Source organism: Mya arenaria, chromosome 6, assembly GCF_026914265.1.
Source record: "Mya arenaria isolate MELC-2E11 chromosome 6, ASM2691426v1".
Lineage (NCBI taxonomy): Eukaryota > Metazoa > Mollusca > Bivalvia > Myida > Myidae > Mya > Mya arenaria.
The window spans coordinates 50,817,780-50,840,204 of NC_069127.1; the positions used below are offsets into that span (position 1 = coordinate 50,817,780).

At 34.5% G+C, this 22,425-nt stretch overlaps 1 protein-coding gene across 1 annotated transcript; it reads right to left on the bottom strand.

Moving 5' to 3' along the window:
• Nucleotides 1–1,581: 1,581 nt before the first annotated feature.
• On the bottom strand, nucleotides 1,582–18,231 carry LOC128237178 (fibropellin-1-like). The gene is made up of 12 exons (XM_052952477.1): nucleotides 18,098–18,231; nucleotides 17,023–17,151; nucleotides 16,230–16,406; nucleotides 12,094–12,222; nucleotides 11,658–11,771; nucleotides 11,147–11,251; nucleotides 9,025–9,138; nucleotides 8,368–8,481; nucleotides 8,063–8,180; nucleotides 7,606–7,631; nucleotides 7,219–7,255; nucleotides 1,582–1,699 (listed from the first exon to the last, which is right to left on the bottom strand). The coding sequence occupies exons 1-12, from the start codon at nucleotides 18,162–18,164 to the stop codon at nucleotides 1,582–1,584; spliced, it is 1,248 nt and encodes a 415-aa protein (XP_052808437.1). The 5' UTR covers nucleotides 18,165–18,231.
• Between the last annotated feature and the right edge of the window lie 4,194 nt (nucleotides 18,232–22,425).

The window sequence follows — 22,425 nt, forward strand, 5'->3', positions numbered from 1 at the left end:
TGGTTTTTAAAGGCATTCTATCAGCAGTTTCTAAAGACCATGTAACTTGACCAAGGGAAAATAGTTGTTTTGTTCACATTTGGATTGTTAATGATCTCTTCCATATTTGCCTGGCCCCGTTCCATAAGAACAATTTTAAAATCTAATTTAGTTTACAAAATTTAGCTTTTCCACTTATTTATCAATTTATGTTTGTAAACTGCATTTTAATGAAAATTCACGCTGTATTTCATGTGAAATAAAAATATCTATTTCATTCGCCTTTTTACAATTTCTGTTGAACAAATACATATGTTTTTATACTATTGTGTTTTAACATTTAATTGTGTGCAACTCTATTTGATCTAACACATTTTAAACATGAAACTTAACAATAACATTTAAATGTTTTATCTAGGTAACGTAATCATGGTAACGTAGGTTTTATCACTGGTTCAAATTAGAAATAAAACCAGAATATAAAGTGTATAACTAAAGTGATTAATTGTGTAAAGGGTATTCATAATTTACCAGCATCAATCGTTATTTTGCAAAATAAAACTAAAAGTAACGTAAATTACACACGCGTTATCTGCACAATCATAAAAAAGTTTAGGGATTTATTGATGAAATCGTCTAAGTATTTGAAATATGGTATACCTCTTTCATCAAGCAAAATAACATGTGTAACATATTATTTCTATTACAATGTTGCTTTTATGTTACGTTTTAACAGTAACGTACTTAACACCAATTCGCGCAATATGAATTATAAGAAACCCTTCATACAACTTAAGAACGATGATTTACCAACTTTTATGTCATAAACGATCATTATACATGGAAGAAAAAACTTAAAAGTAGCTACATAGGGTAACGTAGATTAAAAGTCAGTTATTCACTTATGCCCCCTACCTCAGAGCGTAAACATGTCTCATTTTGTGGCGACATCACCTTCAAAATTTCCCCGGGGGGAGCAGGGTCAATTGGCAGCTTAAGATCTATTCATTTTGTACTTACAACTCTTCAATACAGTTGTTAACAACTTTTCTTGTTTTTTTGCTATTCCCAGATGATCTTAGTTGCCTTCAACGTTATCATAATAAAACTAAACAAAAACACATTACTTCTAAGTACAGAAATATCATCTGGGACTGAACAAATAACCTTTTTATCATAATAGAAGGCGTTTGTCATATTTTTGCTTTCTATTGTTTAGAAAAAAACACGTCTGGATGTAACAGAAACATTATAATATTTTAAAAGTTGTTCAGTGCACTTGTACCTTTGATTCTTGTTCTTTGAAGAATGTCAGCACTTTTTCGTTGATATCAACGGCCTGGAATACGATAGAAGGATGCATTTGTGTGCAAACAATAATAACTATAATTGAGCTCACAATGAAATGAATATGCTATATACAATGATCAATTATGATAACGATGATTAAATTGACATACAAAATCAATTTATATTTAACGATTGCGATGTAGCAATGCAATATTTTGCTATTCACTTTTAACATGTATGTCTTACAATGACTTCTAACATTTGTCTGGTTTCAAAGATCCACTTTTCTACTATAATTAACATTTACCTTTTCTAGATCCTGAGCACCATACGCACAGAGTGCCATACCGGAAAAAACGTCCAGCTGGCATTTCCGGTATCCGGTTTCCATAGCAATAGCATATGCAGACTGGTAGCGAGGATATACACGCTGAAAAATAATGTTAAATAATTCTGATATCTTGTTCGAATAAAACCAATAATTATAATCACAACTGATTTATTATCTCTTTACAGCTTACAGTACAATATACAGAATGTGCTTTTCTGAAATCCGGAAAAGATCTACAGTTATTGATAAGGCCATTATAAGTTAATTGCTAGATGACTGTTTCACCGTCGAATATGTGTTCATGCTCTTTATCAGTGCATAAGGGACTATATGCTTGTGTTTTATACGAACCACGAACACGATCGTAAAATTTCTCCTGTTTAACATGTGAAACTTATACATATACACCGTAAGTATGAATAACTGCCGTTCCCGGACAGAACCGGATCGATACGCATGTACAGACCCTAGTTCAACCTTTTTATTTGAGTCAATATAATTCAAGGGGTGGTGGGAAATGCGTGGGCGTGCGTTGAAAATCTAGCAATTAATTTAAAGTTGCCTAAATGTGCTTATCTGGACCCGTAAAAACCCTCAAATTCAATTATAATTTTGATCGTGTACTTTTCTGGAAACATGGTAAAACCTACATTTATTCATAAATGTGCTTTTATGAAATCCTGGAATCCCAAACATTTATTGATCAATTAAATGTGCTTAACTAGATTCTTAGAAATCCCTACATTTACTGATAAATATATTGTTCTGAAATGCAGGCCAAAATGATTAAAATCACTTTATCATGTCACGTTTGTGCAATCGCTTAAGAAGGGAGTCAATTTTTACCAAAATTAAAGCGCTTGGTTCAGTTGCAAAGCACGAGGATATCTTGTTTCATGTGAGTGGTCGTTCTAAATCAACCGATAACCGATATATGGTGCTAATTAATGCATTTATTACAATGAATCGGTTATTTCTAGTCATCTAAAACGTTTAGAACAATTTAACAACAAATTTATCGTTTATTGCCACAATTTTATGTAAACCAACGCGTATCGAGGCGTACAAAAACGTTTGCTTGTCAATTTCCTTTGAAGCAATTAATTTAATTATTCCTCAATAAAATTTAAATGCTACAACCTGGAATGCACTACCCTATGTTTTGTATTTTCTCTTAGGTTTGACGTACTACGAAGGCGTACAAAATGGTTTACTTGTCAATGTCCTTTGAACATTTGCAGTAATGATTTTAATTATACTTCAATCGAACTCTTATAACCTGAAATTCATTACCCAAGATATTGCAATCTCATTTATGTTTGTCCCAAGTTTTACGAAAGCCTCTCATTTAAGAACGTTTGGTATTTTACTCAAACTTTTCTCAAAACTATTCTTCATTTGTAACAAGAAACAGATGTTTATCGGAGCACAGTTCGAGGGGTGAAAGCGAAAAGGTTCTATCTGCTTCTTTATTTAATGTCACTTAGAACCTTTTCGCATTCACCCCTCGAGTTGTATGTTTTCAACTTTCGATTTTTTCTAAGTGGCATGTTATGAATAGTAAAATATAGAAACTACCGAGCTCATAAACGTACATGTTCCTTCTTTAAGTCGTTGATCAGCCACTGTTGAAATAAGAAATATATTTTACTGCTTATTTTATGGTCATACTCTATTACTGATTTTAAAGAAATGAAAGTTATGCTATCTGTTTCTCTCTCCTTGATATATGAAATGGTCAGTATATTGTAAAAGCCTTCAAATCGACCTCGGTGGCGTCCGAAGTGGCGACGGGGTCATACAAAATGAAGTAAAAAGTTTAATTTATGCTGCCTATATGTTTGAGCCATCATTATTAAATTAAGTAAAAATCAAGGTGTTTCCCTCGGGCCAAGCGCTTAAAATGTTTCGGTTCATACAGTTTATGAACAAATGAAGATATTGGTGTAATGCTTTGTCTTTTATTTTTTTTATCATTGCTGGAAATTAATGCATCGTTTATTAACTGGGCTTGTAGTTGTGTCGATCTCTATGAATTTCAGCAAAAGTTAAAGAGGCATCTAACTTGGACCATCCTGTCCCGTGTCCATTACTTCCTTTAATAACCTATATTTAATTCCTTTTCCCATTTCCCCATTTGAAATACAAGTTTATATATATATATAACCATTTTACAAGGCTTCCACACTATGTTAAGCTAAAACATTACATCAGAACGGTTGTCATCGACATATAAAATAGGAGACGTGCAATTTGCATGTAAATTGTTACCCATTCTATTATTTCAGGTATAAAGTATTTAATGAAACTATTTTATGATAGTCAATGAAAACACAAATTTCTACATCACGCAATAACAATTTTGAAACATGTGAACAATTTGTATGACACAAATTATTTAAGGAATGAATTGCGGGGTTGATGTCATTATCGGGGTATGAACGCAATTGGGTTGGTCAATGTGTGTGGAGTCCGAAGGACTCCACGCGTACTTTGACCAACCCAATTGCGTTCATATCCCCGATAATGACATCAACCACGCAATCCATTCCTTATATTTACACCAAAAGTTCATTATTTCACTAAAGAATTGCGAAAAAAATACTTCATTTCAGTTAAGGAAACCTTTCAGTAATCCGTTCTTACCCATTCTGTAAATAGACCGACCCGACTGTAACCGGAAACATTTTTTTTCAAATGACGTCACAATAACGCGGGAAAAGATCAACCGCTTGAAATCACTTTAAAACGTAAAATTGAAACACTTATGGCAACAATACGTTTAAAATATAATAAATTAACACTTTAAGAAATCTTGATTTTTGTTTAACGGGACCTGCTGATACAATACAAACAATAACAAGATCAATAGTTTTCATGTATATGCAATGAGTTACGATCCGAACATATCCGAAGATGTTGCGTTCATCGATTGATGAACGCAATTGCCGAAAGGCAGTTCATTTAAGGAATGGAAGTTGGGGTGTAAATATACATGGTTTAAAATCACTTGGACACTGAGATTGAACGTAATAATTCTTAGTTTTCACTTTACAAAAGAAATCATAGGCCTTTAGATTCAGAAGAAGCGTTTATTATCCGTTTTTAATCAGATAAATGGCAATAGTTGTCTTCCAGGGCCGTACCTCGACGCTTTTGAAGTGTACTCCAAGTATGAGCAGCGTTACTGCGACACGAGCAGAAGCGCTGTGAGTGGGGGTAGGTGCTGGAGGGGTTTGCTCTCTTTTACCGTTGGGAGTTGGGAAAGTTTTAAAAATTAAGAGGAAAAAAGGGCGTTTTCATGCTATAGTTCAGTGTCAATATGACATTTTGTTTGGCATTAGGGTACTACTTACATGTTTCAATACTTTCCATAAACTAACACAATTAATTTTAATAGAATAAAATATTGAAGTCTAATAATCTATCAACGTTAAATATAATTTTCTAGATTTGAGTGAAACGAATTAGAAGGAAATTAGTTTCCCTTCTTTATAAAGAAATTACCGCCAGATGGCATTTTATAAGCACGAGTGATTCGTGCGCATATGCATGTAAAGTTATCCAGCTTTGGGGAAATGTTTATGGTGGAAGTTTGCTTTTATTTTTTCATTTCAGCATATGAATGATCGATTTGTTTTCACTTGTCTACAAAGAACATAGCGATGTTATATACACTTGTACATCTTGATATAGTACGTATACATGACTCATGTAAATGATATGTGTTTCTCTACATCATTGTTAATGAGCGTATGCGTGATGAGGCCTAACATCTAGTGGTATAAGAAAAATCCTGTAAATCTGGAAGACAAACGGGCAGAGGTTTCTGAAATAGCCCAAAAAGAGGGATTTATCTGTTTTCCTCGTCCAGTCGACCAAGTCTGCAAGCCATATTTTCTGACAAGCATGTTGTTACATAGACATACTTTGCGCATGTTGCAAGTTCATCCAAAGTGCTTCTCTGAGACTTCAAAAATAATAACATTGAAATATAAATGACTTTGTTGTTTTCTATGGAGGTATTCAGCGAACCGAAATGTCTATGACAGTGTTCGCCGTGCCAAAGAAAACAAACTGCATTATACAAAATCAATAATGCACACATAGTGATGTGAAAGTCCATAGCAGTTTAAATCTTATAAACAGCAGAGCCAGACGGCGATCAGTTTTTGTGCAAAGCTATCCACGACTTGATTTCAAGCTCGCGGTAAAGTTAAGTAAGCCAAGTCCTGACATTCGCTAGGTAGACATGATGCTACGTAGATATGTTTAAACACCGCCATTACCGAAGCTACTCGCATGCAAAACAACACCATCTTGCAAATGCTAATGCCTTCTTCAAGCTTGTATATGAAGCAGGTGATAACATTGTCCTCTTCACAGACCATCGTTGATACCCTTGTGCAAACGCGTCTCTGTCATATACTTGGTCTAGATAAAATTCGTCGTATATTTCCATCGATTTTTCATGTGTGAGACCTTCTGCCTGCAGTTAGGCGGGTTTTGTCTTTTCTATTTATTACAAAGACTTGGGTTTACTATAAGAGTCTCGAAAGTCAGAAGCCTATAAATGCTTTGTTCTTTCCATATCTCTACCAGTGCAATCTTATACCATTTTTATTTGCATTCAATGAAAACGGAAACAGAATGTGTGATGTATGTAGATAATAGATACCCTTTGTGAAAGCAAACTCGTCTACTGTGCAGATATTCAAATTTTGTAAGTAACATTATAAAAAAAATATTTGTCAGAATTGTATGATGAGTATTATTTCCTACAATGTATGGTTGGTGCAATGCTGCATTTAGCATGCGTATATTGGTGTATGTAGATACCTTAAGGGACAACAGATACTGTATCTGTTACCGTCGTCGATTGTCCCGTCAAAAATGTCATCGTACGGTGGCCTCGATGACGTTGCCATTTTGAAAATTACCGATTCGTTAGCATCATTCGGATATGAGTACAATTGCAGCGATAAAACCCTACCGTCTAAGGGAGACAAACAAGTCAAGTTGTGTTCTTCATTGTTCAATCAAAAGAAAGGGTAGAGACACTTTTATTAATTTCCAAAGTATTATTACCGCAGACGCATGAGGACAAAATACAGTGTCAAGCAACTTATATAGTTGGGCAAATTTTCCCGTACCCCTATATCCCCTTAGCCTTCAGTTTTTTTTTTTTTTCCTTTTTCTGATAAATATTACGTATTGGTGAACGTGCGTATGGCTAGCTACGCACATTCAACCCAGCCACAGCGCAGGTTTTTGTTCTAAAATAAATCCCTGCCGCAAAGTTCATTCCTGCCAATCATGTGTTGGTGGAAAAAGTCGTTTGGCAGATAAGAATTGTATTGCAAATTTTAAGTATTTCTGTCTCTCGACTTTGTCACTTGACGTTCACGTTAAACAGGAATATAACACACAAGAAATATGCATTTGAAAACGCAGAGGGATAAACAAAATGGAAAATGGGCTGAAATTCGTGCGTGTTTGATCATTTGGGATTTCACTACGTTTGAATTTGGTTGATCGTGTGAAGATCCTGATATGGACGATTATTCCGGTTCTCCAGAACTTCATAGTCTATAACCTGACTAACGTTCTCAATATACCTGCTGTTCCGGGCCGATGACATCATAATTACTTGTTCTATAAAATACAAAAACAATATGCATTATTCGTGTGTTGCAAATTATAATTGTACTATTTGAATGTTCAATCCAAGTGAAAGAAAAATAAAATGAATTAGCAGAACCTTTTACTATTGCCACGGTACATCCGGTACACATGTTGTGTTGTAATTATATTGTTCAAACGTTGTTTTTTTTGTAAGTTAAGAAACAATTATTAATAGCTTAATATAAGACCAAAAGAAAAAGCTCGCATATGTGAATAAGACAGCCGTATTTTATATCAAAATCCCCAAATAAACTTTGAAATTGATCAATGTAATTATAGTTCCCTATATTTTTAGGATTAAAATGAACAAAATCAGTAACCTTTATGGGACTGGACTACTTTCCTCCTAAAATCAATAAAAAGGAATATAAATCATTAATAACCAGCAATTAATTATATTTTCTAATATTTTCTAATCGACTTTAAAAATCATTTTTAAGTAGCGTAAGACTTCTTTTTTCTAATAGTCAACCATAGAAAATACTTAAAATTTTAAAATGATCTGACAATGACTTGTATTACCACCAAATGTTTTAAGGGCTCGTGTATATAAAGCTGTAAATATCGATTCCACCTCATCAACTGAATCTTTATTTACAAACATCTTACGGCCGCCTTGCTCAACACCGTGATAACAGTCATCGGCATTTTCACGACATATGCCCAGCCTTAAACTCTTGACATGCAGGTTTAAGATATTCTCATATCTCTCCGTTTCGTTTATATTTGCCAAGCTCTTATTTGAACTGATACACATACAAAGGAAGACATGAATACCTTTTTCTGGTACACGCAAGGGCGATGCCACCAATTGTCAGTAACATAACCGTCACAAGGCTCGATATGGCCGTAATAATAGTGCTCGTCTGGACAGCTTTGTACCCGAATCCTTCCCCTACAATAAAAGTGCATTCATCGGAAGTGGTTTCTCTTCCATTTGCTCTCTTTTTCCCGATTTATTTTCAAATGATAATCCCAAATACTCAAACATTTTATCGATATTGTAAAGGGCAAGGTGTGCCAGTTAACATTGAATTATTATTGTTTGAGTGTTTATTTTTTATTATAATAACGTAACATACCGTCCTGACACAAAGAACCTGAGTAGCCCTGCACACAAACACACGTAAACTTTGCCAGGCCCTCCAAACATGTGCCCTCGTTCAAACATGGTTGTGAAACACAGTCATCAATGTCTATGAAAAGGAAAAGTAAAGATAACGACCTTATTAAATGTATTGACTGTTATCTGTCTAAAAAAAATGTTGATTGACATGATTGCGAATAGTATGTTTAGAAACAGCAAAATTTCAAAAGGTTTCAGTTTATAATGGATGCTTTTGTCAGATTATTGTAATGTTGAAAGTACTTTAATAATAGTTCATTCGAATAATTGAAAAATATTAAGATATACAATTGAAAAAAGCACGTAAATATTCGGTAGTTTTCTATCGAAATATATATTGGGAAACTTATAGACCAGATTACAGATTGAGCCCGAATTAATTTGCCCAATTGACCATTCTGGACCATTGATTGTACCCAATTGACCAATCAGAAATGCATTTTACGGAAGATCGTCCTGTCGGATCGCTGCTATGCTGACGCTATTATTTGGCTATGTTGTCATTCAAATGCAATGCGTGTGAACGAAGATGATGATGAAGGAGACAAAGAAGAAGATGAAGAAGAAGAAGAAGAAGCATTAAATATTGGCTGATTGACTGGTTTTGTAATACCTATCTGACAATTCAGGCCGGTGTATCCAGGAACACAATTGCATGTGTAGGAGTTAATACCATCACTGCAACTTGCACCGTTTACACAAGGCGCACTTGCGCATTCATCTATGTCTGAAGAAAAGACACTACCAAATTACACAATATTTAAATCCTTTTTTTTTTGTTTTTGTCTTTTAACATAAAATAACAAACATTGTAAAAAAATGTAAATTAATACAAACGAATTTCAATGCAATTAAGATGGTGCATTTCATTAATCTTTGAACATACAATAAAAAACAATGGAAAGATATTTGCAAATTATAACAAACCAATGGTAGTACAATTTTAGATGCGGTTTTGCATGGTATTTATTTTCTGATTGTCGAATGTCGTTTGCTGCGCGAGCTCAACATTCAACGATTTCCGTATGTTATATAAGGACATATATATGGTCGTGAGTATGTGATTATATCAGTGGTATCGCAACTTTGTGTTTAATGTGCTTTTATGAATATGATGTTCGATGTCATATTTATATATGATTGTCTTTTAATATTTATTTTATTTCAAGAGGCGCATAGCCATGACACAGAAGTAGTCTTTAATGATAAATATCCCTTTTAATTTTATTCAAATGATATATCCATTAATGTAGCCGCCGCATTGTCTGTGAATCAGCCTGAGACCCGACTACTTATGGTGTTGGTCTGCGGTTGTCAGCTGCAGCTAAACCTTTCTTGCGTAGTATTCCTTATTTGCTGCAGTTTCAGACCGCGTCATACCGAAAGAAGGCGTTTAAAATTGCTCCAAGAAGCTCCCGTTGCTGGCGCCTAGCGATCGGAGGTAGTAATGGAAAGTTTAGATAATTTAAACTCATTTCTGATTTAAAATCCAGGGAAAGTTTATCGCGTGTATCGGAGCATTGCAGTAACTCTGACATGCCGTTAAAGAAATGTGGGGTCTTTTCAAAAGAGCTACACTTGCTCCTGTACCTTACTTTGTTTCAATACTTCTAGTTTCTAGATTTGAATGGGAATTGCCGTTACGGGGGTAACTCTAAATAGAACCATTGTGAGCGAACAGATTTTCATACACTCTTCTTGCGTACGTTGCGTGAAAGTCATAATTATGTATCTACTCGTGATTGTGTGTTGTATGAATAAAATAAACAACATTTGTGGTGTTGTAATTTACTAACTGATATTTGTTTACATTGTGTTAACATTTTATTTATAATGCGGAAGTTTTCGCCAAATTGCTTGTGTATTTATCGTCAAATTATCAATTCCTCAACTGTAGCAGATGACATGAACATGATCATTTTCAAGATCAGCCATGAACCAAATTAAAGACATTCGTTGCCAATACACGAGGAAACGAAGCTATTTTAATAGATTGCAAAGTGCAAAGTCCTTGTGTTTAACGAAAAAAACATCCACAATTTGACCGTTGTTTTAAATTTTGTTTTCACAAGATCCATTAAATTGACACCCTTAACTACCTAAAAGTATAACGGATAAAAACTTCCAAAATCGAAAAAAGCAATCCGTAAAGCTTGTTATAAATTACGAGGAACGTACATGAATTTGCTAAATTCTGGGTTACATCATAAGAAGCTGAACCTTCTGACCATGAGAAATATATATCCACAGTACTCCCAAAGACCCTCTACGGATGTAAAACATGGAATACATACTCGTCGAGAGAAATATTACACTTCGAGCGTGCGCATATTTTTTTTTTAATACTATTTAGCATATTTAATTGCTAAAATATATAAATCAGAATTTTGTACTGCTAGCATAAGATGCGATACCAATAGAAACATACATTGCTTATAAAAAAGACGCTTATGTTTTGCTTATTATTTCAGTTGCGGGAGGACTTCTACTTTTGGCTACTGAGCTTGTTTATGTAGATTTTCATATAAATATTCTTAGCAAAAGTTACTTTCATTGATCGTCTTGTTCGCTTTTCAAACGGTGACACCAACGCTTTTGCTTAATACAAGACAAGTACGGTCTGTAAAATGTTTTGGATCAATTTATAGTTTATGAAACATTTCGCTAACAGTTGACCTGGAAATATACACTGAACACGTTAAAATAGCTATGTGTAGTTCACTAACTTATCTCACAGTTTGTCCCCTCATATCCGGCTGTGCATGCGCAAGTGTATGTTGCCAGATCGTCTGTACACTCCCCGCCATTTTGACAGGGCTTGGGATTACAATCATCCGGGTCTATAGGTAAGAAAAGTGTAAACATCAGTATGGCCGGTTACTTTTTAATGGAAACATTTTGTATACCGGCAAGTGAATTAAATTTGGTGAATAAAAATATCAAGTTTCAGTTTACAGTTTCTTTTTCAAGCTAAAACAGGTGAACATTAGACTAAATTACATTTTTTCTCTGTATCATTGTACGTTTATCAACGCAATGCAATATTGGACAATCCCTCTCCGCCTTTATCACTAGTGACACTTTGCTTTTTATTGTTATATTGTTATAAGTTGCATGTCTGTGTACCAGTAGGTGTATAAACTTCCTTGCGCGTTCGACTCAATTACATTTGCGTAGAAATGGAATGATTATACTAATACCATATATATAAATAAACAAATATTTAAAAACTAATTATATCCATACTTGTTTGACACGTGATTCCCTTGAAACCAGTAGCGCACGTGCACGTGAACTCGTTGACAAGGTCATTACACGTGCCCCCGTTTATACAAGGGTTCGGAGCACACTCATTGATTTCTGTGGAATATTAAAACTCGTCACGAAAAAATGATTTATCTTTTTTAAATCTTATCGATGACACTGGTGATTAAAATATACGGATATTACTAACATGAAACAGTTAGTGTTTTACCATTCAATTGTCCCTTGCATTACTCCGACAAATGACAAGGAGTAACTTCGTCCCGTTCGCTTCTTGTTATTTACAAAACGTTACTCTATTGTTTTGTTAAGATTTCAAAAATGACTATTGTATTTGGTCCAAGCATGTTTATATATTCTAAGCAAAACTTTCTAAATACAGCTTAAAGCTGAGCTAGGATAAATAAGGTTTACCCACCTTGGCATGCAAATAAACTGACAGTTTTATACCCAACCAGACAGATACAGGTATTTAGAGAGCTACATTCACCGTTGAGGATGTTATCACACAAGTCTGTGACGACGTTACACATGTCCCCGAGTTTACCTGAAGAAGACTTTGTTCATTGTGTTATGATGATTTTAATACTAATTATATAGTAAACGTAACACATATACATGAAATAGCGCTACAGGTTATAATTAGCATAGTCGTCTTCAAATATATTCTTAGAGCTTTGAAAAATACTAGGTTACTTAAGGTTACCGCATTTGGTGTTCTCAATCACTAAATTGGTCAGTTGAACCCAATGTTTACTGAAAGTTGGAATAGGTAAACGAGCAACTATTTTGTTCATTTATGATAAAGTTCCAAGTTAAATGTATTATTGCATGTACAATATTGTACTTGCTTATTTCACTTTGGCCGCATATTTCTATAAAATAATGCACTGCATGATTTTTATAGACCTTTCTTTACTGTTATAAACGTTTCAGTAATAGTAGCAGTCACCGCGTCTAGACTGGAAAAAAGACGGTGAGAGAGCCTTGTTAACGAGTTTGGTCCACAATCGGTAGGTTTTATTGTGAACGTGTGATCGTATGTGTTTTATACAGGTATGGTTTCCAGTGTGACTGTAATGTTACTTGATAATAAATATTGAATTTATTCTAGTATTGGTCACTAGATTTCTCGTATTATGTAATGTTGCCTAAATCATTGAGTCATGTATTTCAGGGCTCGCTGTTAATATGACATAAAATATATATTGATTAACGTTAAAAAAGTCCCCTATGGATTCCGTATGATTAAGTCATGCGTATTTAAATTCATAGAGACACAGGTAATTAGAATACACAATTGAAATACTATATTTGGTCCATTTTATGTAAATATATTTAATGTCTTTATTGTGTTAGGTCTAAACATGTTTTATACGAGGTTGTCATCCCCTTTCTCCATTTTAGTTTATTTATTTTACAGCGATTATGAAGAAACTTATATCAATTTTTGTGTAAGATTGTGGTCTTGATTTGTAAGGGAAAACCCCACTGGTCCGGCTTGGTGACTGAAATCCAATCACATATACGTCCGGGCAAGGAATCAAATCCGGGACGCCATGGTTAGGAGCCAGTGTGGGTATAACTGAGCTAACCGTACAAACCCAAATGGCATGCTTGATTCCATACCATTGTGGTCGGTATTCCGTAAACTGAGGTAGGGTACGCCGTATTCCGCTTACTGAGCTAACTGAATCGGATTATGTTTCAAACAAGTACAAAGGAGCCATGGCGGCCCTAAAACGCCCACCTTAGCAAAGGGCTACAGCTCTGTGATAAAGCATTAATAAAATGTTGCAATTTAAACATATTTTGACTGATGACGATGCCTTGTTTTTTATATATATATATATAAAGGGTCATGCAAAGAAGCTACCTGAAAAAGTTTCATTGAATTTGCCCTGATAGTTTCAGACATTTTTTAAAGCAAAACAGTAAGGCGGCCATTTTGTTGTTGTTGTTGTTGTTGATGAATCTCAATGCCTTGTTATATGTTTCTAGAGGGTCATGCAATGAAACTTTCTGTAAAGCTTCAGTGAAATCGGCCTGGTAGTTTCAGAGGAGACGGGGGATTTTGAAAGCAAAACAGGAAGTTGGCCATTTTGTTTTTGTTGTTGTTGTTGTTGTTGTTGATCAATTCGTGACCCCTTGTTGTCTTTTTGTACAAAGTTACCCAAGGAAGCTTCCTGTAAAATTTCATTGCATTTAGACTGGTAGTTTTATAGAAGATGTTTAAAGCAAAACAGGAAGTCAGCCATTTTGTTGTTGTTGTTGTTGTTGATGATCAATCGTGACCCCTTGTTGTACTTTTCTAGAGGGTCACCCATGGAAGCTTCCTGTAAAGTTTCATTGAATTTGGAGTGGTAGTTTCAGAAAAGATGTCTTTAAAGCAAAACCGGAAGGTAGCCATTTTGTTGTTGTTGTTGTTGTTGATCAATCGTGAGCCCTTGTTGTATTTTTGTAGAGAATCACCCAAGGAAGCTTCCTCTAAAGATTCATTGAATTTGGACTGGTAGTTTCAGAGAAGATATTTTTTAAAGCAAAACAGGAAGTTGGCCATTTTGTTGCTGTTGTTGTTGATCAATCGTAACCCCTTGTTGTATTTTTGTACAAGGTTACCCAAGGGAGCTTCCTGTAAAGTTTCATTGAATCTGGCCTGGTTGTTTTATAGGAGATATTTTACAGCAAAACAGAAAGTCAGCCATTTTGTTGTTGTTGTTGCTGTTGTTGTTGTTGTTGTTGTTGTTGATCAATGGTGATCTCTTGTTGTATTTTTGCAGAGGGTCACCAAAGGAAGATTCCTGTAAAGTTTCATTGAATTTGGACTGATAGTTTCAGAAGAGATGTCTTTCAAGCAAAACAGGAAGGTAGCCATTTTGTTGTTGTTGCTGTTGTTTTGTTGTTGTTATTGTTGTTAATCAATCGTGACCCTTTGTTGTATTTTCGAAGAGGGTCACCCAAGGAAGCTTCCTGTAAAGTTTCATTGAATTTGGACTTACGTTTCAGAGAAGATGTTTTTTTAAAGCAAAACAGGAAGTTGGCCATTTTGTTGTTGTTGTTGATGATCAATCGTAACCCCTTGTTGAATTTTTGTACAAGGTTAACCAATTAAGCTTCCTGTAAAGTTTCATTGAATTTGGACAGGTAGTTTTATAGAGGATGTATTAAAAGCAAAACAAGAAGTCAGTCATTTTGTAGTTGTTGTTGTTATTTTTCTTATTGTTGTTGTTGTTGTTGATCAATCGTGACCCCTTGTTGTATTTTGTAGAGGGTCACCCAAGGAAGCTCCCTGTAAAGCTTCATTGAATTCGGAGTGGTACTTTCAAAAAAGATGTCTTAAAAGCAAAACAGAATGTCAGTCATTTTGTTGTTGTTGCTGTTGTTGTTGATTAATCGTGACCCCTTGTTGCTTTTCTGTAGAGGGTCACCCAAGGAACTTCTTGTAAAGTTTTATTGAATTTGGACTGGTAGTTTCAGAGAAGATGTTTTTTTAAAGCTAAACAGGAAGTCGGCCATTTTGTTGTTGTTGTTGTTGTAAATCAATCGCGACCCCTTGTTGTATTTTTGTAGATGGACACCCAAGGGAGCTTCCAGTGAAGTTTCTATGACTTTGGTCAGGTAGTTTCAGTGAAGATGTTTTTTAAGCAATTGTTGACGGACGGACGGACGGACGGACGACAGACAAAGAATGATCACAATAGCTCACCTTGAGCACTTCGTGCTCTGGTGAGCTAAAAAACAAAATGACAGTAATGTAATGGCTTTCATAACCATAAATCGACATTTTCGATGAAAACATGCATACTTGTTATAAGTTCAGAGCCGAATCCTCCATTCGTAAATAGAAACAGCCAATGTAGCAATTAACCACTTGCTGCAGATTCCAAAGTCTTTATCAAGAATTTGTTTATGACATTAAGGTCTTAATGAGTAAGTTATATCGCGCTATCATTAGCATTAACTATTAGTAAACATCGTTTAACTGATTCTTGTATCTATGTCACTAACATAACAGAAATACAACTAATTAGAGACGTAACATCCCCGAGGTAAGCCAAACACAACTGGACTCGGCTTTGTTTAAGGTATGATATAAATCACTCCTGCGACTCAACAGTCTTAGCCTGTAGCACTTAATGCGATGTTCTGAAGTGTCGAAAGCCTTTTGAAGATCCAACAATATCATAATCATGCCAGTAAACAAACTTTAGAAGAGAAACTCAGCAACACCACGCTCGTCAATTCTAAATTTTGAATACATTATACAATTTGTACAAAGAATAAGATCAAGTGTTTTCAACTCGGTCAAGGGTTTTGAAAAAAACTGAAAAATGCTAACTGGCCATTGATTTGAAACTCCTTACTTCTTAGATAAACACATCGACTTTTCAAAACTTGAATTCATCAATTGCATTATAAATATTTGTAATTTTAAATATACTGAATATATTTTCATATAAATCAATAACCTAAACATATTCTCAGTAAATTAATACAGTATCTAATTATCAATCGTAAATCTCTAAGTCATTGTTCATCAATACTTACGCTTACCTGCAATACAAGAGGGTGCTGCATCAGACCATCCTTTGGGCGTCACTGCAGAACAAGTTCTCGCTTTCACACCATCTATTTGGAATCCAACGTGACAACTGTAGGTAGCAATGGAGTCCTGTTTCGTGGACGTGTACGTTACGACACCATTGTTCGGTCTGCTCAGCGCCCCGCAATCTCAAAATGAGCAGGGAATCAGGGGTTATTTTCACGTTAAGTCTACGACATGAAAATGTATTGGAGTACGTTTAACTGACCTGTATTAAGACTTTTGTATCGTTCTTGAAATAATTAATGTTTAATAAAAAATAAACAAAATAATTAGCTAGGAAGAAGGTAATCAAAAGTACACTACATGAGTATGCATTTGCAAATATATAGTTTAAATGAGTACATACTGCATCGGCAGGAAATATAACAACAGATTACAACGGTACCTCTATTATTATTATTTTTGAGGAACTATAAATGGTTGCAATCGCTACCGTCGGCAGATGTCTTACCCGTGGCACATCTTACTCAGGCTGAAACTTTATTGTTTGCAACTGCAGATCAGAGTGACCAAGAAAAATGTGTTCAATTTCTCGTTTTCAAATTGACTTATATAAGATGTTTGAAATACAATACCATTACTAGGTGCTAAAAACGTATGAATCTAATAATACATTGCACAAAAACGGTTCAATTTATCCTATATAGCAAGCACGTTTTGTTACGCCCTATCCAAATAAAATCATAATCTGTTTTGTCGAGCTTCTGTAAGATATGAAGTAAAATACTCAACATAACACACCGTAGTCGCATCCGTCATTATTAGCATTCGACTTGAATCCCTGGGAGGTGACGCACACGCATGTCTGAGTTACGATTGTGTCGCACACCGAATTGGGCAAGGTCGCGCACTCCATATAATCCACACAGGCTGTCGGATGTAGGAAAAACGGTTGTATGACATCATTTGTACGCCTTAAGTTTCATAATTCCGTTAAGTGAGCGAGGAAACACAAACCGCATTAGGTAGGGACCGCCCAGTCGGAATGATATGTGCAGGCTGTAGATAAGAACTGGTAAGAGTTCCACATATTTCTATCTCCATTTAGGTTTAAACATTTTAAAGACATTGACATCTTTTCTCAATTACAATTGCTTTTCATTTTGATATCTTCTGATCTGAATGATCAAAGCTTATGAAATTCAAAATCGTGATATATATTCCAAAATGTAACTTTTTTTAGGGTCGAACATCGATAAAATTGTGTGAAATATGATAACAGCCTCGAAAGTAAAACCTAGAGTTCGAGAGATTTATTTATAATTATTAGAAAATCGACAGGAAAATGTTACGTTTTGCCGAAAATAGTTAGTAACGCTATTTAAAATGTAATTATTTCATGTTTGGATCATCAAAGTTATATTCCAATGAGAATCTGCCCGTTGTATTTCCTCAATAGAGTTAGTAAATCAATGTAACTAAATTAAAAAACAATCACTGACAACAAAAAACTGTGCATTAGTCATTAAAATGAAATGTTAATGGACTGAATCGGTGAGGCATGTGAAAGGATAAGGATTCAAATTAATTGAATATGGCCCTGGAATGATTATAGCTATATAGAAATTATATTTACCAAAACTAAAATTAAAGTAATGATTGATAATGTCACTGGCATCTCATGAAGTTAGGTGAGCCATAGTGCAATTTCCTAGGCTAAGAATGATATATTAAACACATTAACACACACACGCAGGCACGCACGCACGCCTGGACGCACGCTCACACGTACGACCGCCCGCCCGCCCGGCCTCCCAGACCCACGAACGCCCGCCCGCACGCCCGCACGCACGCGCGCATACACACTAACACTTACATGTTACTCCAATTTGTGCTTTAGCCATATAAATGGACAAGAAAAATATCAAAATCAGTAAAACCATCTTTTTTAAATATCATTTATACATTCATATGAAATACATTCACATTTTCACGACGAATGGTCACAAACATTTTTTTCGTAGGACTGAGCTTATATCCATCTCTTTCTCAAACACTATGAATATGAAAACAAGGGCAAGGTCTTTCTTTTTGAAATTGAAACGGTCGACAAACAATATGTAATATACATTTAGGATAACATTGGGATATGAGATCTCATTTAACAAAGGCTTTTGTTACATTTATATTCCGTATATACAAGATAATATCCGCAACATGCCTTGGCTCATATAACGTTACAATAGATAAACATACCAGTCTTTGTTACAAATAAATATGTTTTACATGCTAGTTATAGATTTATATTTATATTTATTTAAACATACTTCCTCAATCGCCAGCCATGTAGTTTATTGTGTTTTATTTGGTAATCAATTCAACTTTCCCTCTGGTACTGTGGAAAAGCCATTTTTGATTATTGCTCAAGGTCTATAACTGATTTTGCTTCATTTTCCTGTGGTGTAACTAGTAGTCTAGTAGTGTATGTAGATTTTTTATGTGGTCAATATAAGCCATCCATTTTCAATCTGGTTCTGTTAAAAAGCCATTATATTTCATACGTCTGCACTCCTGCTAACAAAACACTTAAGTGAAATTTAGCTGAATGGCTTAGTTTTTATGCATATGTAGTTTCCTGTGGTTTAACTAGTATGTTTTAGCCTAGTAGTGTATGTAGACTGTTTTTGATTTGGTAGTCCATTCATTTTTACTCTGGTCTGTTTAACAGTCATTATTTTTCGTGCATCTGCACTCCTGCTAACAAAACACTTAAGTGAAATTTAGCTGAATGGCTTAGTTTGTATACATATGTATACCTCATTATAAAATAATCTTACCTTAAAATCGTCGAATATCAGTGGTTAATATTCTTCTAAGGGAAGTAAACGTTCGCTTTAAAAATTAACTTGTTTCAAAAGTAAGCTACTTCTGTCATTTATATCTGTCTTTGAACTATGATGCGTGACATATCACTTAAAATGAATTAAATCCTTTTTGACCAACCTTAGCCTTTGCCCTACCATCATAATTAATATTGCACATAGTGACAAGACCGACTTTATATCATTGCTACCTTGAAATTTAATGATGAATAATAGTATTACGTTGAAATAGAAACATTACGCTCTCCGATGCTTGGGGGGTTTGGTACGAGCTTTGTTCTCGTGTTTCCATTTTACACCAATAGAGGAACTATAACACTAACCGTATTGATATAAAGAGTTTTTAATATGTGATTTGGTCAATTGACTATGTAGTTAAACTAGATCACTCCGAGTATACTTCTTAAAACGTAGCAATGGAATATATGTACTTCATATTCGCATCGAAATGTCTTACAGGACAAAAACTTGCGTCAAAAGAATTGAGACATTGTCACAATTTTGTCTTGCTCGTTGTAATGTAGAACGTTTCCATTTGAGTAAAACATTTCAATTTCATAAAATAAAATTATCAATTGTTACTTTAAACATCCTTTTAATTTTTTTCATACCAAAAAGCCTTCCAACTTCCCTATTAAATATTTTTTTTCCTTTGATGTATGCGTTTTCGATACCGTTTTTGTACCAACTGAATGTTGGAGCGGTTAAAACAATTCTTTGCTATTCTATATTGGCATATATATCTCATAATCAAAATGTCCTTACACTTTACAAACCTTTAACATCTTCTTGAATTTTATATTCTATGTTTTCCAATAAATTCCAGTAAGTTCATTAAATAAGGGTGAGGAAAATTTACTTAAGGGATCTCCCGAGAATCTATTCCGTGGAACAAACGATTCGCGTTATTTAGGTTGCTGTTTGTCAAAGTGACTTCTGCTGTTATGCGTTTATGCTCCGTATGTGGATTGGGCAATTAAAAGACTTCCAGCGAGTCATTTGGTGTCATCTAAAATCCGACTTCACCTGATATCTGGATGTGTTAATGATACACATGTTCTGTAATAGCATCTCTTTCACATCAATTCATTTCAGTATTATTTTCAAACTCATCACAAGGATTTAGTTTCTTAATTATAGACCTGATTTTCAACGTAGATATAGTTTATAGTTATTATGTTCAAATACCATAATCATAATTTAAGCCGAGACACTAAGTATGAAAATACTCTGTGTCCCATTTATTATCAGCATGCTAGTACTTTTGCAACACAAAACAACAACTTCAAGTGGATGACCGAATATTGGGCTTTAGGCTACATTCAATGTGTTCCTCATGATGAAATCCGAGGCTTTTCCGACATGTATATAGTCCCGAACCTACAATCGAGCAAATACGGAGCGACTAAAGGCAACATATAGAGGAAGCATTGGATCCATTCGGAATGAACAAATATCTGTCATTAACTATCACATGTGTACAACTGTTTCACGACAGTATTAACAATAACAAAACATTTTTAATTTAGTTGTATTTGGAGAAAATGATTTTTTGACTTGAACAATACAATGGGGACAAACTATGTTATCATAATTCTTCAGAGATTTGTTAAATAGAAGACAGCCTTCAGTATTATTGGTTAATATACGAACTAATACTTACTGCTTTAACTACCATTGAAAACGAAAACAACTGTTTACATATGTGTTTTAAAGAATGGAAATCACCTGTAACAATTTGTAAAATATTTAATGTAAACAAATATAATGAAGTTACAACAGCACTATTAAATATTTCCATGACTTATAAGTGACGAATGATATTTACTAATTGCATTTACATTTATCGACATTTGAACTTTATAAAATAGCCATCTCTATCACAAACGAAGCACATTAAAACATGATAGAGCAACTCGTTTTATGTTTTACCACAAGTAACTTTATGGTTTTGATGACTCCATTCGACATCTAATTCAGATTCACGATCCAATGATGTCTTATATTGGCAGTTTTGACATGTACGTCGTCGATGAATAGAACTACTTTTAGATGACGTTTCGATGACGTCATTCGACATCAAAGTCAGATACAGGATTCATTGACATCCTATGTCGACATGTTGGACACGGACGACGTCGCTGCATAGGAAGACTGGTAGATGATGTTGGTCGATATAAGTGTACGAGACACCTGAAGTCAAAAATAACATTAATGTACCACGTACATAAATGTTTTTATATATGTAGGATAAGCTCTTAGGTTTTGGCACACAAACAAAAAATATAATTCATTTCAAACCAAACCAAAACATAATTTGATTATTAAGACGAAAGTCTTTCAAAAACTATATGATAGAAGTAGCAACATCAGCTTGACACGTCTAATTCGTTTGGTTCATACCGACTACTAGTATATTCCGATGTAACCATACTATTACCAGATCAACCCTTCAAGAAGGGTGGTTTAATAAAAACCAAACTGACACAAATACTCACCTTTCGTGAATGATGTGATAACATGGCAGTGGACGTACTTTTTCATCTTTCTCATCGATAATTTCTGCATAGACGCCACAGTATAGTTGAAGGTCACGCAAGAGTTGTCGAACATGAAAACCATGCAACGAACAATGGTCTATGACAGATCACTATTTCTAGCTGTATTTGCACGTGAATTATATGTAGAGATTAAAAAGTCCTTTATGCAAGCTAACATATCTAGCTGAAATTTATATCAAATCATACATACAATACATACAAATAAAATGCAGATTGACCTGTATATAACTGAAATACTACATGCTATATATGTATTATTATGCATGAATTATGTATAATATACATGTAACAGGAAGTCCTCTCTGACATATTACTACAACAAGGAACACAAACGTTTTTTTAGCTTCAAAAAGTCTTATTTGCAGTTCAAGTAAGTCGAAAATCAAGGTTATTAGTACTGCGTTTTGATATAGGAGGTTGTATTCGACTCGTGTGGATTGTTGCAGATTCAGATCTCACGGGGTGCATACCATTTTATTATATACTTTACTGGTGAAATTGAAATACATATGCTTTGATGATAAATATCATTTAAATGACGCACTTTTTTGTTTCATGAGGTCATTTTAACATCGCACAAAGTAACGTTTATGATGTGACGTCAGCAGAGTGGAATACAGCCATATAGGACAGGAGTGGAAAACGGACTACCGTCTTTTGCAAAAGTATTGCCTGAGAATATATGATGTGTATATAACAAACGTTAATATGTCCAGCTAAGATTAAACATGAGCTTCGTGGTAAAAACAAGTCGTACAGTT

Excerpts from the sequence above, each read along its gene's own strand:
- LOC128237178 (XM_052952477.1), bottom strand. The coding sequence starts at position 18,164 with ATGGTTTTACTGATTTTGATATTTTTCTTGTCCATTTATATGGCTAAA. Across the intron at positions 11,252-11,657 it reads GGGAATCACGTGTCAAACAA|ACCCGGATGATTGTAATCCC; the intron begins GTATGGATATAA and ends TCTTACCTATAG. Across the intron at positions 7,632-8,062 it reads CTTGCGTGTACCAGAAAAAG|GAGGAAAGTAGTCCAGTCCC; the intron begins GTATTCATGTCT and ends TATTGATTTTAG.